The sequence below is a fragment of the Crinia signifera genome, chromosome 2 (genome assembly GCF_055691185.1).
Source record: "Crinia signifera chromosome 2, ASM5569118v1, whole genome shotgun sequence".
Classification (NCBI taxonomy): domain Eukaryota; kingdom Metazoa; phylum Chordata; class Amphibia; order Anura; family Myobatrachidae; genus Crinia; species Crinia signifera.
In genome coordinates, this window is record NC_139218.1 from 69,368,869 (window position 1) to 69,396,382 (window position 27,514).

Here is a 27,514-nt window from a genome sequence, read left to right on the forward strand (position 1 = left end):
GCATCGACAGACAGCTAGGTCGACATGGTTCTAGGTCAACAATGGACTAGGTCGACATGGATCAAGGTTGACACATGCGTTAGATTGACAGGCAAAATGTCGACATGGGTTTTTTGAGAGGACATGTGCCAACAGTATTTCATGCCCTACCATCCACAAGGGTGTGGTGGGAGAATAAAATAGTGCTCGAAGCATTGCGATTGAAGCGAGAGAATGCGGTGCACTTTAAATTGTGTCCATGTCGATATTTGGGTAAAAAAAACAGTCAAAAAACCCATGTCGACCTTTTGACTGTTGACCTAACCCATGTGTCGACCTTGCACCATGTCGACCTAGTGCACTGTCGCCCTAGACCCCTGTCGACCTTCACCCATGTCGAGCTTGTTGACTGTCAACCCAACGGTGTGGACCGATTGACTAGTTGGGGTCGACAATTCGATCCACACCCTGTGTGTTGGGGAGTGTGTTGTTCATAAAGTCCCAATCTCCCCATACTGTGTCAAAAAAAAGATGTTACTTTAATGTATTAAGCTTTTTTCAAGTGCCCAGTGATGAGCGCTGCTGCGCGCTCCCGCAACTTCACCGGGAAAGCCATTCACCTGCTGGTAGTACCAGGAGATGAGCGGCTTTCAGGACGGCTTTGCATAGCGCTCCGCTATGCAACGCCGCCCTCCCCCTCCGTCGGCGCCGGGCAGGGGGAAAGCCGCTCAGTGTCCATGCACTGAAAGGCTTTCCCCGCAGCGATGACACCGGTCATCGCTGTCCGTACACGCTGGGCATAGTCGACCAGTGTGTATGGACCTTAAGAAACGTTTTGTATAATGGTCAGCCAATATGTCTGCCCGGTGAGGTACTGAGAAGCATAGTGTACAATGGTCAGATACATCTGCACTGTGATGCACTCTGAAGCATAGTGTACAATGGTGCAAAAGTGCACCCTGTGAAGCACGGAGAAGAGTACTATGTAATGGTCAAATAAATCCGCCCTGTGAAGCACTGAGCACCGTAGTGTATAATGATCAGATTCATGTGTCCAGTGATGTACTGAGAAGCATAGCGTAGAATGTCTTTTTTACGCTACTACAATGAACTTGAAAGTAAAAAAAAAAAAAGAAGGGGGGCACTTACAAAATAAACGGCACCGAAACTCCCATGGCCAATTTCTCTAAGATCTGTGAAAAGCTTCTCTGGGTCATCCCTAAAGAAGAGCTCTGCAATATCTGGGTCCTTCAGGCTTCCAGCTCGAATTGTTGACGGCATCCTGCTGGAGCAGTCTGCCGTCTAACTATCTGGGGTTACACTGCTGCCACTGCTCTTGGCTCATCTGTGTGACCGTATCTTCTTCAGCGTGGGGAACTAGAAGAGAGGACAAATGTTTTATTCAAAAGGTAAACATTCAAAAATGGACTGGTGCTCAGTTTTATTACACAGGTACTTTCACTATACCGCAAACCGGCATTAAAAGCATATCATATCATCACATTGCTTTCTGTACATTTATTTTCTTTGTAAATTACTAAGAATATAAAAATGTATGCAACTTTACAGGGAATCCTAATTCTAAAACCTTTCACTAGAATAAAGGAAATAATACATATTCAGTACAAAAAAAACCCCATTGGTTAATAAGCAACTAAGCAAGAGCTGTAGGGAAGACTCTGAGCTAGTGCAGGAATGTTACTTGGAGGAACAGAGACGGTGATGTCATACTGTTCCATCTTTTAGGGAGCATCGGAGTCTTACAAAAAGAACATTGTTGAAAAGCAACTGTTAGAATCCCATAATGCATCACACCCTACATCTGTTGTTCAGAGATGATTTAAAAACCTTAGTATCTAAAAGAGGCACATATTTCTAGCATATGTAAACCTCTGTGCAGGGTGTAACATTTAAAATATGAAGCTGCAGTTACTATTTACAGAGGAGCCTCCAGGTGACACGTTCAATGAAAGTTTGAATTAAGAAATGATTGAATCATGGTCATAACTATCTATAGTGAGATGTCGCCAGGGACGTTCCAGTCATTTTCTTGTGGGTTTTGGCGGCAATGACATATTAACCTCTTTAGGGTAGCGATATAAGGCAGTAATTCGAACCACAGACCATGATAACATGACTTTTTTTTTAAAAAAATGACTCTACACTGATCTCTTAGTACTTTAAAAACCAAAACAAACTATTTTTACATTTTCCAAACAATTAGACACTTTCAGCTTATCGAACACAGAAATGTCCCAAGTAGAATTTTCACTTCAAAAACAAAAGCTTTACTTAGCGATCTATTGTGTTACCCAGCAGGATGCAAAGTGTGGCTCTAATCCGACTCACATTTCTGTGTAGGAGGAAAGTCAAAAACACACACAACTATATTTATATTAGAAGGATTTATGATTAGAACAGCTCGAATAGGTTATATGAAATATGCCTTTCAGAAAATGCCAGGGATTTGAAAGAACACTGACTCTATTAGATGATGCAGCATGTTTCTAAAGCTTGCAACACGCTGAGCAGATGGGATGACAAAGCTTATGCCATGTGCAAGCATTTTATAGTGCATAATGCTGATGTCAAAATGACATCCTGTATGGTTGAAATCAGATATAAACATAGGGTAGCAGGACAACTCGTATCACCAAGTGTTGGATGACGAGGTATAAACCGGAAACACCTGCCTAGCATAATTATATTTTATTACACTTTATGCCACTACTTTTCTTACTGCTGTTGTGGTTACCTAACTATTGTGATGTTCCAGGTTGAAGCTCTGGCTTGTGATGACATCACCTGCATTCATTTGAAGGATATGTCCAACTGACCATCGATTGCGACATACTGGTCCAGAAGTCTATTCATTGACGACTAAGTGTTGTTTCTGGATGCGCAGTGATTTATACTTCTATTAACTGTAATAGCATTTGATGAAGATACGTACTGAGTACCCCTTATCCAAAATGCTCGGGACCAGAAGCATTTTGGAGAACGGATTATTCCGTATTTGAAATATTTTTATATTTGAATGAGGTATCTTAAATTGATGTTGTATAAACACACCACACACATGAAATACACACAAATATATTTTTTTCCTGTCTTTTCCCCCACCTTCCCTTCTCCAATTCTTGCCACTGCATATCCCACCTTCCCCAATTTACTACCCTCGTCGCACTTTATTTTTTTACCTCAATACTAAGTTTCTAGCTAGATTGTATTATTTTTCTCTCTCTTTACTGTCTGCCTTATCCCCATCTTTCTGTGTCTTTCTCCGCCTGTGCTATCCCTTATCTGCCATGTCCCCATCTCTTCCTTTATCTCTCTATTTTTCTCCATGTTTCCCCATTCACTTCTCCCTGAACTCCACCACACATCTTTTTTTCTTCATTCCCTGCTATATCGTATTGCAAAACTCTGGAATGCCTAGAGAAATTGACATTTTTTCCCATATTGTAAGACACCCCTAGCACCCCCGTGGTCCGGCCACTACACAAGTGGGTTAGGGAAGCAAAATATGGCAAAGTTGCATAAAATAGAGGGGGTAGCGGACAACAATTGGGTCCACATTAGGCTTTTATTATATATGGCCAGATGTATCAAGCTTCAAAAAGTGATAGCCAGCCAATCAGCTCCTAACTGACATGTCACAAGCTGGGTTTGAAAAATGACAGGTAGGAGAGGATTGACCGGTTGTTTATCACTCTCCATTTTATTACTTTTGAAGCTTAATACATCTGGCCCATAGGATACTGCTTTTGTAAGAGAAGAATTAGAGAAGTGGGAATGTCACTTTTACATGGAAAGCTCCCAGATCATGGAAATGCAAAAAGAAAGCTCCCAGATCATGGAAATGCAAAAAGTACATTTTAATTTTACAGAGAATGTTAAAACAATATAATTCAACAAACTTTTGACATCAGAGGCAGGTGGGACACCACTGGTTAGCCAAAAGGGGGAAATCCATGTTTCTGTTAATTACAACTTACATATCACGACTGAAGACTCACCGACAAGAGGCATCAGCTTTGCGGTCACCAATCGGCCCGAATCAAGAAAAATCCAGGTTAGGTTTTGGTTCAAAGCTTCCTTCCCACACTAGTCCTGCACACAAAGAAAACACACTGTTAGCAAGGTTCAAGTGTACAAATAGCACATTCCCTCAAATATTTGGAGAAATTCAAATCATCAAAACTGTACTAGATACGATGACTAGCAGATAGTCTTCCTGCTCAGCAGGATTTCTGACATGGTCTCCCCCTCTCAGTGACAGGAGGAAACACTGCCCAAAAAGCTTTGTGGGAATTTCTGAATCAATAAAACAATAACAGAATGCATGTGGGCTGTGATGTAATAATATACTGTATAATCAGTGCAAACCCCATGATAAGTCATACATCTGAGCATTTTCATCCCAGAGCAAGAGTGTGTCTAAGCTCAGATTCCAATCCGATGCACAGTCCCCTTGCACATCAAAACGGAGCAAAAGATCGCAAGGACTGCACTATGGATTTGTCAGATCCCACAGCCCTTGCTGGGAGCTCATGCATTCTTGTATGCATAAGGACCGCATACAGCATATTGCATGGAATCCTGCCGCAGAAAAAGCTGCCGGGCGGCTTAAGAGGGATCCTATGCGACTTTTCCCTGCGGAGAAAAATGCATAGGTCTATGGGTGTGGTATAACACCCTGACATTCGGGATTCCGACAGTCATTAGCCCGACGTCGGAATCCCGACAGCGGGGACTCAGGAGGTGAGCGCAACGAAGCCCCTATTTTATTTTGTATTAACCAGGGCAGAATTATTGTTTTCAACCTCAATTAATTATCAGCAACATTGGAGGTCAAGTGTTCTCAGAGAGTGTAGGAAATAGGACATGTCTAACACCGCACATATAAAGTAGACATAATAAATGTAGACTTAAAAATAAAAGAGTAAGCAAGGCCCTGCACATGAGAGCGCTTACATTGTAACTGAAACAAAGAACAGCCGAAGTAAATGGACGGAGTGTGCCTCAGCACAGATTGGGACAGTTGTGAGGGTGCACTAGTGTGTAGTATAGGGGAAAAAAGGACATGCTCTAATAAAAAGAGATGGTGTCTAAATCAGAGCAGGGCATGGCCTGTGGTGAGCTGAGTGAGACACGGTGACCGAAGAATTGCAAGCGAATTGAGCCCAAGTGTGTCAATTTAGGCAAAGAGTTTATGACCATGCTCCTCCCGATGTCACGTGATGGTCCTTTCTCCCACTAGGAAATAGAAGTTAACATTCACAGGCTTTAAAAGAGTCTCACTTAGGTGAAGGAAGGAAGAAGTCTTTTAAGTGGCAGTATACTTTTTGAGTATCAGGGGAATGTTGGGGATGTGAGTCGGAGAGTTGGCAGTATTTAGGAATAGGCTTGGTGTGTGTTCAGAAGAAGATGGAAAGGTACCAATGAAGACCCAGGTTTAAAAGTGGAGAGTGGCTGGGGAAGTGTTATGCTGTGTACACACGGGGGGAGATATATTGCTCAGCCATACATGGCTGAGCAATATATTGCTCAGTTTCTACTTTACATCAGCGACCAGAGATGGTCGCTGATGAAAAATAAACTGCCGGGGGGAGCCTGGCAGTGGTAATCAGCTGGTCGCAGGAGCATGTTCCTGCGACCAGCGATCACCACAGGGGCAAAAACGGGAGCGCGCACCCGGCGATATATCGCCGGTGCACACTCCCATTGCGGGCAATATGGTCGCTCAGTGACCATATTTCCCGCAATTTTGCACAAAATCGCCCCTGTGTGTACGCACCTTAAAATGTGAGTTGGCAGTTTTTGAAGTAGGTGCCAATATTATGGTCTATAGGAGGAGAGCATTTTGCCTTGTGATGTAGAGTCTACATTCACCACTACATTTATATTTGTCACATCTAAAAATAAATAGAATCATTTATACAATATATTAAAAATATCGGTACTTCTTTACTTTCACGGCACCAGCATGGCGCCGCACGTCAGAGTCCCCTTGCGGGGCTCGCTTCGCTCGCCCACGCTGCGGGCTCGGTGGCTCGCTACGCTCGCCACGCTAATTAAAATCAACTCCATGCCAACATGGATAGTGGAGGTATGAACTATCCATGTTGGCATGGCGTTAACTTCGTTTATTTTACTTAGTTTGTGGCGAGCGTAACCCGGAAGTACGCGCGGCGCCATGCTGGCGCCGTGAAAGTAAAGAAGTACCAAAATATCTCTTAGTCAGACTTCACCTAGTTACGATGATGGAGCTAGAAAATCATTTTGTACAGATCTCCTTACAGTAGAGATGTCCCACACCTATACTTGATCTCATTTCAGAAATTTGCTATCAATCTTAAAGTCGTGCGATAAAAAACTCACAACATACAATTATATAGGGTGTTACAAGACTCATAACGTAACTAAGGGTGGGATCTAATGATATTTCGGCAATATCTAAGTCTGGAAAAGTCAATAAGCTGATACACAGAAAAGTTTAAATATATTCTAAGCGCACTGTGGTCTTTTTATATAACCACATATGAAGTAACGGTGATTGTACAAGCCAAGCTGAAACACTTCATATTTCATCTATATTTTAGTATATAATGTATTTATTGTATAATGTACAGCTGAAACCAAAACAGCACTGAGAATTCTATATTATTCTATAAATAATTATATGAACACAGTAGAGGTGATGTATCTAGAAGTATTTATGCCTCTGTGATTGATAATATAATCAGATTTCATTCCAAAATGAGTAAGAGCTCTGTAGCAATAGCGGACACACCCTGAATTAATGAATAACCTTGCATGAGATGTTTCTGCCTTCCAAAATCTATTCTATTCTAGCTCAGCAGCCAACATTTAAAGGAACAAAGCTCAAACACACACTAAGGAACACAATGGGAGGGGGGGGTTAAGGGTAACCAGAAAAAAAAAGCCAACATTAGGCAAGTCGAGATAAATTTAAAAAAAAAATCTATCTATCTATATATAAAAACATTACTGCCACTTTTTAAGGTTCTCATTGCCCCAACGTGATGGAAGTGTGGGAAAATCATAGAACCCATAAAACAACTGCATAGGCTACACAAATGCACTGTTTGTGAGCTTAGGCCTGTGCAGAACCAGAGACAGGGAAGGGGGTGCTGCAAAGCGATGTGCCCCTCCGCTGGGTCACGGCTCACTCCCATACCATGTTCCAGGACAGAGTACACACCTAGGCAGTACAAGTATACAAATATTTCTAAAATGTAAGGTGCCAACAGTAATAACTTGTGCACCATTGCAAAATAGCTCATGGAAAGTATACAGCCATCACATAATGCAGGTTGCATGTCAGCATCCTGGAGCATACAAGTTTAACCCTTTCAGGTCCAACCTCTAGTCATGTGCAACAGCCCTAGCGCTAGGAGCAGATCCAATTGCGAGCCACTTTAAAATAAGAACATTACCATCACTCAACATTCAATGTAGACCATTTTTTAATAAAAAAAAATAAAAATAAAATTACAATTCATTTAAACCAGACATTTGAATTGCAAAGGGTTAAACCAACACATTATCCATATAACAGCAGCTGAATTTACCGCCATGGTTGTAAAGCAGATGAAGCTTCCAAGACACTGTGGTTGGATGCTCAAAGAGTGGAAAAATTACTTACTGGACAAGACTCACTACAAACTCCTATTTGTATACAGGCTTCTCCTAGCGGCAAGGCCTCGGGGTCGGATGGCATCCCTTCCGAGCTATACAAAAAACACATACATTTCTTCTCTTCCCACTTGCATAATATTTTTCAACAAATATTTGACAATGGTCTTTTCACATGATCTACGTCAAAGGCTGTAATCATTGTTATTCCCAAACCCGGTAAAGATCCCACATATCCTGATTCATATCACCCTGTATATCTTTACTTCCAATGGATGTCGAGTTTCTAGCTAAGGCCCTGGCTACCAGGCTGAACCAAATTATTGCGCACATTATTCAGCCAGATCACGGGCTACATGTCCAATAAAACCACTTCCATCAATCTGCGTTAACAATTTACACACCTGCAGGATCCCAGGTCAAACCAGAATACCTCTGTTATAGCCTCCCTAGATGCATCAAAAGCATTTGATTCAGTGGAATGGGGCTATCTCTGGGAGGTATTGGATAGATTTGGTTTAAACCCTAAGTTTATTAGGTTTATCTAAACTTTATATTCTTCCCGATGGCCAAGATTTCAGTAAATGGCTATATACCCCTTAGGAGTACGAGACAAGGCTGCACCTTATTCCCTGCACCATTTGCCACCACAATTAAACCTAGCCCCCCCCCCCCCCCCCCCCTACTGCGTGATAGCAGCAAGCAGACGCTGCTGCTCCCCCCCCCCCCCCCCTGACAGTAGCAGTGTCTCCTTTTCATCGCTGATGAAAAGGAGACACTGAGCAATATGATTGCTGGCAATATATTGCTAGCAATATATCGCACCATGTGTACTCAGCATTAGGGGTGAAATTCATTACTCTTCCCTGTTGCAATTACCTTTTCCTTGGTCGGATACCTTTATATATTTAGGCATTTGGATTTCAAATAGATCAGATTCCTATATCCCTCTAAATTTATTCCCGCAGATTACATACCTCCGCTCCAATGTTGCGATATGGAGTAAGCTGCCTTTGACTGTTACTGGAAGAATTAATTTAATAAAAATGGTACTCCAACCCAAACTATTGTATGTTCTCCAACAGGCCCCAATTTATATTCCACAGAATTATTTAAAAAAAATTAACAGCCTTCGGTCATCTGTTATATGGACAAATAAATGGTCTGAATTAGCCTCCGCACACTAAATAGGTCCAAAGATGCTGGTGGACTAACTCTCCCAGATTTTAGACACTATTATTATGCATCACAACTGTTCTTTATATGGGAATGTCACAGACGAGACATCTTTGCATTTACAGTTATTGGCCCACGCATGTCCTGGTCTGACACCTTTACAAGTACTACTAAGTGGTAATGTTAACATTGCCAGAATTCACTTAAACAGGTGATTGCTATATGGCAATTGGTGCATAAAATTATTGGGGGCCAGGGGTGGGATCCAGACACTTCTTTGCTATTCTATCTGACCTCTCTTCCTTAGAAGTGCGGGAGACGTAGAACAGGTGGAAAAGTCTCCAATGAGAAATGTGTAATATATAACTAGTAATCTCCCCTAATTTGAAGTGAGACCATGCATGTATAATATATTGTATGTTCTACATTGTAATGTTTATTATGTTATTGACAGTAGCAATCATATACATCAAATGAGCTAACGCACATGTTCAGAAAATAATCATTTAAGATTGTGATGCATTAATCATCACAATTATTAATGTCTACATAGGCAAGCAAACTATCGCTTGCCTATGTAGACATTGACAGTGTCTACATAGGCAAGCAATAGTTTGACATGTGCTCAACAGGGTCAAAGAGTCAAGGCAATAAAAAAGTCAACCCTTGAATCACAAACCGCGGGCACACACACACACACACACACACACACACACACACAGTTGGAAGGGCTAGGATTTCTATTTCAAAACATATGAGAAGTCAGCTAATATTTATTGTGTTATCCTTTAAAAAAAAAAAAGTTGCCCAATTCTGAACAAAGCCCTCACCAATAAACATAACCTTAATAGCATGTTCTCCTGTCACACTGTAGGAACTACTTATGCTGTGCAGGGCTCAGGCTCCATTGAAGCCTGTTGTGCAGTGGAAAGATGCATGTATCGATCAGTGATGTATTTTCCACCATTGCCAGTACTGTCATACTGTAATGTATATGGGCACTTTCATTCAGTTACAATTGTATTACATGGTTCATTCAGGTTGTATTTTATTAGGTTGTTCAGTCCCTAAAAATACCACCATAAAAAAACAAAACGGTGGGGGTGCAGCAAGCATCAACGGTTTCAGGAAATATTTCTGAGGAAAATATACCCATGCATGTTTTATTACAGCCCAAGAATTAATGGATTACAGGATTAAATGTGGCAGCCCATAAAAAGCCACACATTGTGACAGACTAAGCACTTTATAGAACAATGAAGAAAATAGGTCCCAAATATTTTTTGGCAAATATATCTAAAAAAATTAAAAAACTGTTTTGCACAAAGTAAACTGTAGAGTGCACTTAACTGGCTCCTGACTGTCCACATAGCACCTTGTAGGTATGTATATAGATTCTCAACAGCCGGGGGAAAAAAACCTACACACTAAAGGACTTCAAGATTCTAGCTAAATGTTATGAAACCCTAGTGGAAAAAATTAAAATTTTCCTAGAAATATAGATGTATATCATACATTTTGTGTTCTGTAGAAGTTGATTGCTCTTAAAGGGCTCTAAGGAATATTATTACTAGTGTAGGTTTATAGAAGAGGGGATGTTGTCCATAGAAACCAATCAGATTCTATCATCTTTTCTGGGACCTACACACAGGGCTATTTCAGAGCATTTTCTAAGCGATCTCACTAGATCGCTTAGAAAATGCACCTACATCGCTCTGTGTGTAGGGGCGATAGGGATGCGTGGCCCCGCGGCTCACTATCGCTAGGCAATGAATATCCAGCAGGCTGGATAAAAACTAGTTAATTGCCAGGCAGGGCCCAGTGTTCTCACTGGAGAACATTGGCCTTGACAGATCACTCAACACACAGCGCTGAAACATTGTGATCTAGCATCGCTCAGAACACTCAGCAAATCTCCCTGTGTGTACACCCCTTTTGAGGGTGCAAGCTTAATAAAAACTAACTGGTTGCCATCCACACTTTTATTAACTCGTGCTTTAGTACATATACCCATAGGAGTGGATATCATTTACCAAGACGGTCGCAGCTCAAGCAACAAAACGTGGACTCTCATTGGAGAGGTCAATTCCAAACAAAATCATTTGATGGCCTTTTGTACTACATTACCCCCTACTACATTACTGTAAAAATCACAACTCTTTACAGAGAGCATTTGAACATTCACATCAGTCCCTGCCCCAGTGGAGCTTAAAATCTATGTTCCCTATCACATGTACACACACACACACACACACACACACACACACAGACATTCTAGGTTTAATTTAGTTGGGAGCCAATTAGCCTACCAGCACATTTTTGGATTGTAGGAGGAAACCAGAGTACCCTGAGGAAACCCACGCAAGTACGGGGAAAATATACAAACTCTGCACAGTTAGGGCCATGGTAGGAATGGAACCCAAGACCTCAGCGCTGTGAGGCGGTAATGCTAACCATTGCACCATTTGTACTTTATGCACTATTCTACTTCGCCTGGCACATTCTTATGTACACAAAACATATATGGTATCTACATACTTTGTGGAATCGAGACTATTGTTTCTTAGATTTTACAGGTTTTCTGCACACTACTCATGATTCTCGGCATAAGTTCAAAAGCAAAAAGTTTAAATTGCTTTATCTAATGGATACATTAAACAGGATTAAGGTAAAATATGTCTCGCTCTGTATTAAAGAAATTCAGCTGTGAATGCGACGATTCACGGCCATTCTCGACAAACCGGACCCGACCGCTTTTAAAGTCAGGCCCATTCTGTCAATCTGCATCTTCAATGCGGTCAGGAAAAACAGCATTGAATAGGCGCCCGTTTTGTGCATGGCGAATAATTGACACTCGTTGGAGCAATTAAAGTGTTGCTCTATTCGGACAAGGATAGCCACTGGCGCTGACATTATTGTATGCTGTTCCCTCATTTCGATGTGCTGGTAACTAGAACCATTATATGCTATCACTTTAAGACCTACTCATGACTTGGATATTTAGAAATGGTGTCCGTCATAAAACTGGTATCTGTATTCTGCATGCCAGCATACCAACAGCCTGGATGTTAACCACGTTGGAGGGCCGGTGTTGCCCAGCCCTGATTTAAGCACTAGGATAAACAGGGTGATTCAGGTTGGGTTGCAAAAGCAAACTCCTCCTTCAATGGGCAAAACCATGTGCACTGCAGGTGGGGCAGATGTAACGTGTGCAGAGAGAGTTACATTTGGGTCGGGTGTGTTTAAACTGAAATCTAAACTGCAGTGTAAAAATAAAGCAGCCAGTATTGACTCTGCACAGAAACAAAAGAACACCCAAAAGTAACTCTGCACGTTACAAAGTTATAAATGGTTTCCAGCTAAAGCACTGCAGACTGGGCTGACCTGCAAAGTTAACTAAGTGCAAAGTTAACTAAGTGCAAATTGGGCAATTTGTACACAGCACAGGCACAAAACTGGGGCATTATCTAAAGTCTGAGTTTATTTGAAATAGTTTGCTACCTATTCAGCAGAAGAGTATCCAATTTTTACCCCAAAAACTTTGACGTATTTCACTGACAAAATTGGGTAGTATTCAATGCCGCGTGGTTAAACAGCGAGGATCGCAGAAAACCAGCGATCCTCACTGTTTAACCCCCTCTTCGGCTGCTCACCCTATTCAATGTTCCAGGGGAATCCTCGCCGTCACAGGACGGTGAGGATTCCTCCAAACAGCGAGACCCGCGCTAATGCAGCGAACCCGCTGTATTTAGCAGCGAGTCTCGCTGCTTCTGCAGCCACATATACCGATTCCTCCTCGCTCAAAAAATGGAGCAAGGGGGAATTGGCGTATGAGGGGGGTGCGTTGAATACTGACAGGACGAGTGGTGACAGCGAGCAGGAAGCCCTGCTCGCTGTCGCCACTCGCCCACGACATTGAATACACCCCATTGTGTTCTGCAATTGGTTTCTCTCCGATTATGTAGGCGTGTTTGATTTCGGCTTTCCTTGCATCATTTCTGGCTTATGAAGAACTTGAAATTGAGATCCAAGTGCAGAAAGTAGTGTGCAAAATGTGCAACATGGAATACGCACACAACACCGCATTCATGCCCAGTCTTGTGCACTTTTCTAAAGTACAGTACATGTATGTGGACCCATTACCGAACAAACTGATCCCTATTTCAGTGAATTATTTAAATTCTTAAACTTTAAGCAGCGCTGTTGTAAAGCTTGTCTATAATTACGTCAGCATCTTATTACACTGCAAAAGAAAAGAGATTGTTCTTCCAGGGAGAAGCATGACCATTTCATCAGCTTCTCCGATTAGCATCCACATAATACATGCTCTGAACTCGTACCATTCCAGAGCGGCTTACACAAATGCCACCATCTAATCACACCCTGCTAGAGAGGGCCAATCACACACAAATGCTTATTGAGAGAAAAATAAACAACAAAAAAGCACAAATTTAAGCGGTTCCACAGTCTATAAATCAAATAGGGTATTCCAGGAAATGTGACACTGTTACACAGATTGAAGGCTAGATGTCAGACTCCAGATTCAGCAAATTATTTTCAGCAAATTATTTTCAAGATTTATTTATTTTATTTACAGTTTCGGTACTTGTTTAGTTTCACGGCGACACTTCCCAGTAGATCGTATGTAAATCGCATGCGATATTTGCATCCGATTCGATCTGTGATGTGATTTAACACACCCCATACGTCAGCCCGAAGCGTAGCAAGCGCAGTGTGCCCCGCGAAGGGACGCGGTACGTCCTGACCTGTTCATACCCCCACTATCCACATCGGCGTGGAGTTGATTGTATTAAGTGTGGCGAGGGTCCGCTTAAAACGAGCCCGAAGCGTGGTGAGGGCCCGCGGAATACACGTCAAGTAATCTATGTCCGCTCGCCACGCTTCGGGCTCGTTTTCCGCTGTGTTCGCGACACTTTATAAAATTAACATTGACAGTGGGGGTATGAACAGGTCGGGAGGACACTTACCTTATCTCCTCGCAGGGCTCGCCACGTTTCGGGCTGACGTGGATTGTGGGGGTGTGCTAAATCGCATCGCAGATCAAATCGCATGCAAATCGCGTGCAATATTTGCATACGACTTGCATGTGATGCGATCTGCTGGCAAGTGCCGCCGTGAAACTAAACAAGTACCACAGTTTCTTATATTGCGCAGCAGATTCCGTTGCGCTTTACAAACGTTGACAACACTGAAAGAACATGTAGGAACGAGGGCCCAGCTATATATCTATAGATGAAAAGGACTGGAACTAAACCCAAAACAAAAGCTAAACAAAAACAGAATCATAATCAAGAAAGGCTGCTCTTTTGCAACCTTGTGCTCTATAATGACTTAAAATCCAGCAAGAAAATAAAAGCCCAAACCAGGTAAAAAGAAGTAATACTGACACCTGTACAGTTATTGAATACTTTACAATTAGTACATGGAACTCTAAGGAGAATTTTTTTTTTTATTAAATTTTCCTATAACACCATGTCAAAATGTATGCATGCAAAAATTACCTAATTTCTAAATTGCCAAATAAGTTATATAGTAATAGTTTTAGCAGAGCCCCTCAAAGGAACGGAGATCATACCTGTGTGTATGATGAAATCACCAAAACAACCATGTTTTAGAGAGGGATTCGCTCAATGCTTGTCTTACCCCTCTGCACTTGCTGCAGATTACCTGCTCCCTCCTAGGTGCTTGAGTGAGACTTCCACATCCTGCCAGCTGTAAGCAGCAACTTGGTGTATAAAAGGCAAATGTGAAATGTGTGATCCAACATAATGGGGGAAATTTACTAAGAATCTACTTTTTTTTTTTTTTTTTAGCACCCTCTTAGTAGACAGGATCTGATTGGTTGCCCAAAGCAACATCACATGTAAAGTAGAATACACATCTTCGTAAATTTCCTCCAATGTTCCCTGATGCCGACACTAGTAAATGGTATCTTTAGAGAGAATGAAAAGCTTACTAAATTGTGTAGTTTAGTTTTTTCACTTCAATTTCTATTATTGTGAGCCTTAAAATGATTCAGTGGATTTTTACAGCCGCTTATATTGCTTTCAGGTTACTTGGATCCAATAGTGCTAGCATGAGCACAGAACAGCTATAGGTCAATAGTACACTGCCTGCTGTAGGCTAAGTACCCGAGACGTCACTGCAGGATTTCTGGTTTAGATGAGGATTCACTCAGCCCCATGTGCTGTACACCAATGCTAAAACAACACTGCAACCTGGCTAAGATCATTTTCTGCCTGTCTTTTTAACTGTTGGACAAAGCAGTTTCAGGTCTGTGGCTGAAAAGTAGTTAATGAAAAATAGCTGGAATATTAGTAAAAAAAAAAATGATGCTTTAAGTCAGTGGTTCTCAACCTCAGTCCTCAGGGACCCCCAACACTGCACGTTCTCTTTTATACCCCATTCACACCAGCCTAAATTCCCGGGTTTAGTCCGGGAACAACCCGGTACCAGCGCTGGTGTGAAAGGTTCCCGGGACAAAATCCCGGGCTAATTTGCCGGCAATCCAACCCGGCTAAGTACCAGGGTTACTCCCGGGTCCCTCCCGGACTACTGGCTGGTGTGAAAGGTGCAGGGACATGTCCCTGCTTCCCGTGTTGCCTCTGCCGATGTCAGCTAACGCTGATTTGCTAGCAGGGCAACTTCCTGTTGTGCTGGACGCTCCCAGACACGCCCCGAGGCAGCAAACAGCGTGCAGGGAGATACAGCGTGCACGTGCTGTAGGCAAAGTGCATTTTAAACCCTGCAACTCGGGCAAAGTGTGTTGTTTAACCCCTGCAAGTCGTGCAAAGTGGCTTTTAACCCCTGCAACTCGGGCAAAGTGGGTTTTAACCCTGCAAGTGTGGCTGCCATGTCTTGGACGAATGAAGAGGTAAGGAAGCTGTTAGCCATCAGAGGGGAAGAGGAGATCCGGTGCCAGATTACAGGCACTGTGAAGAATGCCCAGATATACCACAACATTGCCAAGGCCCTGGCATCGCGGGGCTTTGTCCGCAGCAAGCAGCAAGTGGTGAACAAGTTGAAGGGGCTGAAGAAACAATTCTACCGCATACATGACCGCAATCGGAATGAGAGTGGGGCTGCAAGGCAAGATTGGATCTTTTATGAGCTGTGCACAGCATGTTTTGGCCACACTGCGCTGAGTGACCCAGTCAGCCTGTCCTCCTCCAGCTCGGTCACTCTCTCATCGGTGGTTGATAAAGACAATCAGTCGATGGACAGTACCCAATCTGGGCCAATATCACCTGGGCCAACATCATTGATACTAGTCCCAGATGACACTGATTTAAACTCCTCCGTTAACCATGCAGATGACAGCATAAGCGGCACCAGTGTAGAAACCATCCAAGAGAGTGATGTGCCCGCCACACCCAAAGCGACACCCCAGAAAGCTCTCCCTGTGATGCGCACCAGAATGTCCTAAGCACTTGCATTCCAATACACAGTAATGCTGCACTATACGCCACCATAACCATCCACTGCAAAGTTTGGTGTCGCAGAGTGTATCAAGTGTAGGTGGGAGTAGGCCACAAACACATACGATCACACCACTGCTTTTTCTTATGCCTTTTTCTCCTTTCTTTTACTCCCCTTGCAGTATATACAGTTCCACCGCGGAAGCGCAAAGCCACCAAAGTAGAGCTCGCAGCACGGGAAATGACCAGGGTGCTCTGAGAAGAACTGCGCGACATGGACAACAACATGCAGCGACAGGAGGATTGCCGGCAACTCCGTTTCATCGAGGCGGAAAGAGAGCTGCAGCAGACCTTCATAACGCAGATAATGGGACACCAAGAGCGCATCTTGCACAGCTACCAAGACCGTCAATTCCAGTTCCTGGAACACATCCTGCCTCGCTTTGTGGGTAACAACATGCTCCCAGCTAACCAAGGCCCTACTGCCCCTGAGCATGGCTACCAGCCGCATTCCAGAGGTCCATACTATCTATGATCCTCCTAACCCGCCACCATCCTCGCCTGAATACCCTGTATACAGGCAATTGCAATAGGCAGTTTAAAATAGTATTGCTGTTTTAAGGGCACATTTCATATTGAAATAGTATTGCTGCTTTAAGGGCACTTTTGTAGGTAGGGGGGCGGGGGGAGGTTGGGTTTTTAGGGTGTTATTTTTTTATTTCTATGCTGATAGTTGGGCACTTTACAGGTTTGATGTTTACAATGGCCGACCGATGTTTGCCGAGCACTTTTCAAGTTTACAAAAAAGTTGGCCTGATTCATAAGGTCCCGTTTTTTGGGGGGCGGGGGGGGGATGTTTGATGCTTGTGGGGGGCGGGGGTGGGATGTTTGATGATTGTGGGGGGCAGGGGTGGGGGGGGGGGGTTGTTTGATTTGTGTAATGTGCCTTTATATTTTTTGTATTTATCTTGCACTATTGTGCCTAGAAATAGGCAAAGTTTTATACTTTTATATATGCCTTCTCATTTGTTTTCTTGTAGTAAACAAGGTTAAAACTCTACAACTGTTTGGTGTCTAATTTTTAATAATCAATAATGTAATGTGGGCCTAAAAAAGGCCATTTTCAATGATAAATGCAGGGTCAACCCGGGTCAGGTATGAAAGGTACCGACCCGGGTTGTCCCTGCTTCAAAAGCATGTGTGAATGGGTCCCAACCCAGGAATGTCCCTGCTTGTCCCGGGAATGGAATTCCCGGGTTTGTCTCTGCATTTCTGGTGTGAAAGGGGTATAAGTTACAAGCAGCACCTGACATACCTCATCCAGAGATCCAAGTAAAGGAGAATAAGCTTTTCTCTTTAAAAAGTAAAGCAAAAAAAACACCCACAATATAGAAGTGAAATGCGTTCGAAAACAGCCTGCTACCCATATATTGCCCATGAAGGACCGCATATGATCTCCAATTTGCCCCAGAGAGATACTGTATTTGCCATTTGGAGAAAAACTGGACCCAAGCTGAGCTGTGAAGACTCCATCAGCCGGCAGAGTGCTAAATTTGCTGACTATCAGCATATTGCGCACACTTTGACAACAGTTTGCAGTGCGTAAGTGATGTGCAGCCACAGGTGACTAGCATACGGATGGAGCAGCTCTCATTTGAGCTGGTCCTGGTGATTGTATGGCCAATCGTTGTCTCCCAAGTAACATGCGATTTAGGGTATTGAAGATACTTTTCTGGTTTTTAAATTGTAAACCATTATATATAATTTTATGTTATGTGAATAAGTCCTCATTATTTTATAGTACCATTTATAATTGCTGATACAGGAGCCAGAACAGTGATGTCACAGTAGCTCGAATAACTGCACAGTCAACTTCTGGGTATGAATCACACCCCAATAAAAAGGCTAAATATTTTACCTGCAAAGTACACATCTGAAAACTTCAATTTAGGGTTTTACTAGCCTTAGACGACACTAACAATACTGTATCCCTAACAATTTCCCTTGAACTTTTTGTACTAAATTGCACCTCATTGCATCGCAACATGTATGCAATGCGATCTAGTCTAGAATTGCATAAAATAACTGTACCGTGTACGGGCAGCTTAAGAAAACAAAAAAAATATTGACCCCGTAAACCCTGAACAAAAAACCTACCACAATGAGAGCCCACAATCACTGCGTCCCATTTTCAGGCCCCCAACTGAATAGCAAAAGCCTGTGGATGAGGGAAGAAGCCCGTTCCACAGGGATTTCAAAAGTATCCACTCGCAGTGGCATAATGCGAGAGAAAGGAGTGCACCACAATACAACAAACAAACAGAAACCAGTGTGACAGGTAAACATTAAGGAATGCAGGCAAGGTAAGGGACAGACCTGAAAACACAGCAATTCAACACAGAACTTCCCTGTGTTTCTGTAATCCCATTGTATCAGTTTTTTCATCTGTGTTTACAATGACAGCAGTGAAGTCATGAATTCCTTGAGTGTCTAATACGTGCGAGGCGTGATACTATAACTTGTGAGTGAGGTGACAATATAGTGAGTAATGTCTGTGTATATTGTCCCATTTTTATATGCATAATAGTGTAACAAAAGTGGAGATCTTAAATCAATTAGTGACCAGGAGGTGATCACCCACTGGATGCACAGAACAGTTTTGTTTTTTTTGTTTTTTTTAGTAGATACGTTAGTTTCACTGTGATTAATTTATCTGCTAATCAAGTTCCATTTATATTGTTTACCACATGATAAGTCTTTTTCGTTAGCTAAGGAAGTACATATACTGTATATCAGGGGTGGCCAAACCTAGTCCTCAGGCTCTACAAATGGTACACGTTTTCCAAATTACCTGGCTGGTACACAGCTGTGGTCATTTACTAACTCACATGCCTTCATTCCTACTACAGATCCGCAGGTTGCATGAAAAACATGAACTGTTGGTAGATCTTGAGGACAGCTTTGGCCACCCCTGATGTATATGTATACACTGAAATAGGTGCCGGGCGGGGTCCCGACAGTCATTCATCCGACGTCGGGGTCCCGAATGTCAAAATACCGACAGCCGGGTTCCCGGCGGCTATTTTCCCTCGTGGGGGTCCACGACCCCCATAGAGGGAGAGTAGAATAGGTGGCTCGCGTAGCGAACCACCGTGCCTGCAGCATGGCGAGCCCGCAAGGGGCTTTGTTGCGCTTGCCATGCTGTCTGGGTCCGGCCAGTCGGGATCCCGACTGTCGGACCCCTATACCACACCCGACATATCTGTGATTACGAGAGGCGGCGGCGGTGCTATCTACTTTATTGAACTCCAGAACAGGTTCGTCTACTAAATATACTGATATAAAATGTGTTTATTTACTCAGATGGGAGTTCTGTTGAAGATGGGATGTTGCCCATAGCAACCAATCAGAAGTTACTTATGTATTTTGTACCTTCCGGAAGATAATAGATAGAATCTGATTGGTTGCCAACAGCAACATCCCATCTTCAATAGAACTCCCATCTTGATAATAAACCTCTCTGTCTCTGGGCCCAATAACTGCATCTAGCGGCAGCACGTGCAAATGTAGGCTTACTTATTTTATTTGCTAGTGAGCACTTTTTATTTTATTATAGCAGGTTTGGCATTACATGCAAAATACATAAGTTTGACTATTTTGTCATGTCATTTTTTTGCATTGGGACACGCAGGGTACAACATCGTAGCATAGTGGTTAGGACCGCCGCTTGAGAGCGCTGAGGTCATAAGTTAATTTCCTGATTGGGGCCCAATTTCTTGTGAAACTTCTATGTTCTCCCTGTGTATCAGTGTGTTTTCTTCTACTGATTTGGTTCCCTACCACACTTCAAAAACATGCTACTTGGATAAATGGAATTACTAAATGTAACTTGTGTATAGCGACAGGGCGACTGAGTCTCTATGCTGAGCGAGGTACTATGCTATGCACCAGCAGTGTGTGCTGAGCGATCTGTGCAGGCCACCCTTTCTTGGCAGCATCATAAAGTCCAAATAAGGCATCTGACTTCCGAATAGATTATGTCCTTTCCACGTAGACCTGCAAAGCACGCACCACATCCAGAGAAACAAATCTCCTGACATCGTTGGGACCACAATTGGCAGAACGCAGATATTACCTTTGGAAGAAAATCCAATCTAGTCCTGAGTTCCACCCTATCTTCATGGAACAGCAGGTACGGTGATGGACAGGAGAGAGCACTTAGATTAGAGACTGTCCTGGCAGAAGCCAAAGCTAGCAGGATAACAGTCTTCGAGGTTAATAGCCGAATGTCCACGGTCTCCAGTGATTCAGATGTGTCAGACTTGAGAAATTACAAGACAAACGATAAATCCCAAGGTTCGGTAGGTGCCCCAACAGGCGGTTGAATGTGGAGGACTCCCTTGAGAAAATTCTGAACCTCTGGAATTAGGGCTAAATGTTGGCTAAAAAAAAAAAGATGGACAAGGCCGATACCTGTACTTTTTGGGAATCCTAATCGGAGGCCAGCGTAAATACCTGCAAAAGCAGAGGAGGCAAGGTAAACCGAAAACTGTAGTGGGCAGTTTTTGTGCACCAGGTTACATAGGCCTTCCATATTCTGTGATAATGGGCTGAAGTGACCTCCTTATGGACCTTTAGCATAGTTAGGAGAACAGATTCCGGAATACCCCGTTGACTTAATGTGGATTTAATAGCACTACAGCAGACAGCGACACCCCTGGCAGGGAAGAGGAACTGCATGGGTTTTCAAAGATGGCGAGTGCTAGAATGAACACTAGAAGCCTCCATGGGTTTGCGAGGAGCAGCTGTAAATCTGTGTACCAGGCCCTGCGCGGCCTAACTGATGCCACTAGAATGACTGACGTGGACTCCCTCTTGATCCGTCTGAGTAACTGTGGCATGAGTGGAAAGGAGGAACAGGTAAACTAGGCTGTAATTCCACGGTACTGACAAGGCTTCCACTGCAAATGCAGCCAGATCCCTTGTGTGCAAACAATAGAGGGTTCAATCTGGAGGACATCAGCTCTATCTGTTGTGCGATTTGATAAAATACTCTCCGGGAGAAAGCAGCGGACGTCCGAGCAAATCTGCCTCACAGTTGTCAACACTGATATACAAACTGCCGACAGACCTGTCGTATAAAGTTCCGCCCATTGTAATATTGGTCGGACTTCATACAGCCCGTGAAATGAGTGTGCCCCCTTGTCTGTTGACATATGCCAGAGCCGTTGCATTGTCCGATTGCACATCCTATTAAGAGTGGATATGCCCGAGACAGAGCTAGAAAAATGGCTTGAATTCAATATTCTTAAAGTGCCACTCTATCTCCCAAATGTAGGAAATACCTCAGTGCCTCCTACATGATGAAGGAGAAACAGAATTACAATTGTAATATTTACACTGTATGGTCAACTAACCATGTGGCCAACTGGTCTCTGGTCATTATCGTGAGCTAAATTTTAAATGGTGGCTTGCAGCTTTAGCTCCACCCACCCCATTGTAATCTGGCCCCAGATGTAACATAGTAAATATGTATGCATCCTGCTCTGTGTAAACTAAACACTCATCACTTAGCATTTATGAAGAGCTGCACATGCATTTAGAAAAAATGACTAGTGCTTGACACAAACTCATTGTACCTCACAAACATGGAAGGAATGAGGTAGATCACATATTGAATGCTCATTTGCATGGGCTGTAAAAAGGCTGGGACAGGCCCTGAACATCTGAGATGTTTTTAGTATGAATCCAAATTCCAACACATGATTACATGTAAATATGTTATGGCTTACCATGATTATAAGCAGCATGCATAGACAGACACATGCAACTATGTAGTGCTCAATATATAAAACTTTGTATTGCTAGAACAAACAATAGACTGCACAAAACTGGATGCTAGTCTCATGATTCACACAAGTCATTATTGCAACAACTGAATCACAGCTATCAAATCCTGTGTAATTACCAGCTTGAAGTACCACAGACCAGCATTTTCCCTCCCACAGAATGTAGTATGCTGATAAAAATAACCATTCCTGGTATCAGCACAGAAGAACAACGCTATGAACAGATTACCAATAAGTTACGTAGATACATCTTTTCTGCAAGTATTAATCTCCCAATAATAAAAGGAGCACTGTATGACTGGCGCCGCACATCTGTGTGCGACTTTCTCCATTAAAATGTGTCCTATCTGCTCTGTTTTGCAATTAAGATGCATTTACAAAGGGAAAAAAAAATGCAAAAAGACGTCCGGCGCTACCAAAATGGTAACACAGAAGGGCAGTTTAACGAGAACGGAGGAAAGACTGTGTGTGTGAGTGTGTGTGTGGTTAACAAGTCTTTCTATCACACAGCTTAAGTTTTCTATGAGGAAGACATTCTTGTTGTATGTAATGCAGCTGGCGACTGTGGAACTTCGAGGACACCACCTCCACACTTTCTCTTGAGAGGCTGAAAGTGGTTATTGGTGGCAGTGTGGAGATGGGGGCAGTTTGTAAGTTTTGCCTAGGGTGCAGAGTCTTATGCCAGCCCTGAGGCTAGATGTACATGAACACATCTGTAGTACGCTGATTTAGCCCTAGTGTAAAACAAAAAAGTGGCACACAGTTGCCAAATAAAAATCACAAATGCTGGCAACTACGTTTCTAAAGGTTATTTCACTTTCGTATGGTGCTTCATCAGTTCTGGAGTAGCATACTAATACAGATGGGCCAATACGTGGCGAGCACAGCGAGCCCCGCGAGGGGACACGGACTACTTTACATGTATTCCGCGTCTGCTCGCCACGCTTCTGGCTCGGTGGCTCGATGCGCTCGCCACACTATATAAAACCAACTCCACGCCGACGTGGATAGTGGGGGTATGAAACGGTCGGAGGACGCGTACCGCTGCGCTCGCCACGCTTCGGGTTGGCGTCAACAGTGGGGTGGCGTTAACAATGGGCGGGGGGGGGGGGGGGGGGGGGCATTTCACCCATGAGTGGAGGGGTTAGCAATTCAAATTGGGGTTTTGGGGGCTTTTTACATTGATTCCAATGTAAAAATCTTGTTGATCGCGTCGATTGCATCATCTCATGCATCTTATGCCGCACAAACACATAAGATGCATGAGATGCTTGAGATATCAGCCCCACACATACAATCTAGATCGTGGGCGCCGTGCTAGGAAAGCAGTACCCTCAAATGTAATACAATCTGTTAGTGCTTTTTCAATCACAGCAACACAAACTATCAGGATACTTTATACCCCATACATACCACACCTGGAACCTGGGTAACTGCCGGGTTGAGGTGCGGTGCGAAAGCACCAAAGCTTAGAACCCGGGTCGACCAACCCAGTAAATTGACCCAGGTTATAAGAAGGGTTAAACACGGGGGTACTTGTATACTATCAAGGCTCCCACGATGTGCATCGTACAGGGAAAAATCACATCGCATGCGATGCAATGCCATTTTTCACAGAAATCATGGACATGTGTTCAAATCATGTAAAATGCACCCCAAATGTCATTTTTCACACTGTATCACCCCCACTATCAATGCCAACCCGAAGCGTGGCGAGCCCGCGAGGGGCGATGGTACGCGTCCTACAACCTTTTCATACCCCCACTATCCACGTCGGCGTGGAGTTGAGAACAGAAAGTGTGGCGAGCACAGCGAGCCACCGAGCCCCGCGAGGTATACAACAAGGTAAATACTGCTGGCACATGGTATACCATGTGGTATGAACTTTGTACTAACAAACCTATTTTAAAAAATCCACAGGTGGAGCTAATTATTTCACTTGCCAACAGCCGTGATCCAGGCGGTCACGATCCCAACCAACAGAAGCTTTTCACCCTCTCCCTTGCCAACGAGCCCATTTTTTTGTGGCCCCCCCCCCTTAAGCATAACGGTGGCCGGGATTCAGATGTTTGTATACTGACAATCGTGACCCCGGCCGTCGCAAAATCGTAACAAACCCATTCTGTGAGGAGATCTGCAAAATATGTTCTTAGGACAGTTTCAGAACCTACGAGATAAGGTTTGCAAAACTTTGAACCTGGTCAAATTTATAATCAAATCATTAAACATCTTCAGTTAATTAGTAATAATACAGGCAAAACGGTTTATTTCCATATTAGATTTCATCCTTTCCTTTCAAAGTAAATATTCAACATCACATTTATACCATCTACATAAAAAAAATACCTAAATAATAAATTTCCCTGCTCAAATTACCTGGTGTTAAGATGCACTGGAGAGACAACTATAGTCTTACAAGGAATCTGATAAAACGCCATGTGACTGAGTTCAACTAAGGTTACATTTATGCCCTTTACAAGATTCAGACTAGGATTATTATGTACAATACTATAAATACATGTACTACATTATACTTAGTATGTGAAGGTCTCTAAAGATTGTGGCATTTAACAATGTATTTAGTCCTTTATTGTACAAGAGTAAGTGCATATAACCCATTAAATACATACAAAAGTCTTAAGGTGCCCATACACTTTTCCGATTTGGGCCGATTTTGCCCGAACCTGATGGATTGGGGCGAGAATCGGAGAATCATGTTTTGACATCCTATCCGACCCGGTCCCATGCGCATTGGGTCGGACCCTACAGACTAAACTTGCAGCAGGTTCAAATCGGTTAGATCGGACCCGTCAGCGGCACATTGTGGGTGTTTTTTTTAGCACCCACGATGTGTTGGGTCCGATCAGTAGGTGTGTGCCAGTGATGAAGCACCGCCGGAACACACCTATGTGAAGGGACGGGTAGAAGCTGAGTCCGGGCTGCGCCCACAACCCCGGGCACTCATTGCATACCGGAACCCACCCCCCCCCCTTTTTTTTTTATTACTCTCATGCCCCCACAGCTCCCTGGGAATTTACATGGGATAAATTGCATGCAAATTATCCCATGGAAAAAGGCACATCAAGTGCCAAATCGTTAGTGAGCTCTCCCGGGGGAGCTCAGAGGAAATTGGGTCAGACTTGTCCTTAAGACAAGCCGGACTAGTATATGGAGACCTTTACACTGGCCATACACTTATACGATTTGGGCTTTTTTCACCTGACTGATGGATCGGGCCAAGAAAATGGGTGAAAAGTGCCCCAATCGCATGTGCCTAACCTTTGATTCAATCCCACGAACCATGTGCTTCGGATCGGATCCAGAGATCATAAGTGATGGGCAGCATGGATGGTGTAATGGTTAGCATTACTGCCTCACAGCGCTGAGGTCATGGGTTTGATTCCCACCATGGCCCTAACTGTGCAGAGTTTGCATATTCTCCCCGTACTTGCGTGGGTTTCCTCCGGGTACTCCGGTTTCCTCCCACAATCCAAAAATATACTGGTAGGTTAATTGGCTTCCAACAAAATGAATCCTAGAATGTCTGTGTATGCGTGTACATGTGGTAAGGAATATAGATTGTAAGCTCCACTGGGGCAGGGACTGATGTGAATGTTCAAATATTCTCTGTAAAGCACTGCAGAATATGTGTGCGCTATATAAGAAACTGATAATAAATAAGTGATGTGTGTAAGATTTCTCGGATCTAGCAACACTTGCTGGGGGTCGCATACGATATATCGTATGTGAAAGGACCACATATGATATATCACGGCAGGCAGTTGCTGAGGTATAACATGCGGGACTACATGCAATAATTCGGATTAGCGTATGGGGGTCTTTACTTAAAGCCCGTATATACTATGCAATATCAGCAAGTATCAGCAAGTGTATATATTAGCCAATGCGCCAGGCAATGAACGTGGGGTAAAAATGTGCAAACCAGTGGTCAAATTTGGTACCATTTTATGCACATTTCTGTTAAAAACCTCTGCAAGTTAAAATGTGTTTCACTCCTAAATGATCCATTATATTTACAAAGAAAACAGATAAAGGTATTTAAAAAAAACAAACCCCACAGTGCTCAGTCAGTACATTTTTTTAAATTCCGCTTTACTGAAATTGTTATTTTAATATCAAGGATATGTGCAGAGATGTGCTTGCTGAATAAGGGGATTTACTCCCAGATGCTCTGTTCAATAAATATTGCTTGGGGTTTTGTTTTACAATTTTCCACATCCCACCCCTGGGAGCCTAAATCTAACTTCACTTTTTCCCAAAGCAAATCAAGGACACTCTCAGAAAATAAATCCATTAACACTATTACATTTGGTAGGTTTAGCTGATCACACTTTACAAATTGCCTTATACTCAAATAAAAGGTCAACTTCTCTGTCGCGCTTATTATTGCTATTTTATGGATTCTGTAAATCATTTAAAAGGCAAATCCATTTTTGTTAACGTTCTTCTACAAAGTTCCCCCTTACATGAACAGTGGGGTTGCCTCCCCTGGACCTTCTCAAAGTACCCCCAAAAAGGTATGCTGGAGTTCCCTCCCCTAGTCCTCTCATATGAATGGTGGTGGTCCCCTACATTGTTCCTTCTTACAGGTATTAGTGTTCCCGCTAGGCCGTTTTAGCGGGGCACTGTGCCCTGCCCGATTTTTTTAGGGCAAAATGCACCCTGCCCCTCTCGCAGCGCCCCACTAAATCAGCCTGGTGCCTGCCCGACAGCTTGCATGGGGAAGCCCAGCGCCACCGTAGACGGCTTCCCCCTGTAGTGGCGACATCTTCGGAGGGGCCGGGCCCACCCCCTGTTCTGACGGCGGTGGCCGGGCCCGCCCGCAAGTGTGACGTCGGCGGGCCCGGACCGCCCCCCCGGCGCCCTGCCAGTAAACACTAAAGTATGGTGAGGTTCCGCACCCTGCTACAAAGTTCCTATTACAGGTTTGATAGATCACCACTGAAAATGACCCTACACATCACGTACATGCAGAACAAATTGCAGTGTTTCGTAATGATACATTTTAGACAGCAAACGTCCATTTTCTTAAGTCTAGTTGATCATATTTAAAATAAAATCCAGATGTGCCCTCATGCATCTAGCCTCAATACACCCAGCACGGCGTAATGTCTGACGCTAGTGAGCCGTCAGGTCCTGTGTAAATCTGATAGTATGGAAAATCATGCACCAGGAGACTGCAGATTCATTTGACATTGGTACATATGTGTGCAAATATCTGTATACAAAGCATAACAGAACTCGGCATGAAAAAATAAAACTTATTGTCACTTTGTACACAGATATCCACGTGTCGCATATCAAATTACAGTGTCCCGATGCACTCTCGGTCACAGAGCGTTGCGACTATAGCGCATTATCAGCAATAGACAGATGCCCGGCACAGTC

General features: G+C 43.4%; 1 protein-coding gene across 2 annotated transcripts in view; it reads right to left on the reverse strand.

The window, feature by feature from the left end:
- TAOK1 (TAO kinase 1) overlaps window positions 1-27,514 on the reverse strand; it is an 83,704-nt gene that overhangs the window by 42,720 nt on the left and 13,470 nt on the right. The window contains exons 2-3 of one of the 2 annotated variants that reach the window (XM_083172327.1): window positions 3,978-4,092; window positions 1,129-1,356 (exon numbers count right to left, since the gene is read on the reverse strand). In XM_083172327.1, coding sequence (XP_083028453.1) covers window positions 1,129-1,260 — 132 coding nt within the window. In that variant the 5' untranslated portion in view covers window positions 1,261-1,356; window positions 3,978-4,092. The remainder of the gene's footprint in view (window positions 1-1,128; window positions 1,357-3,977; window positions 4,093-27,514) is intronic. The other variant, XM_083172326.1, reaches the window with a different exon arrangement.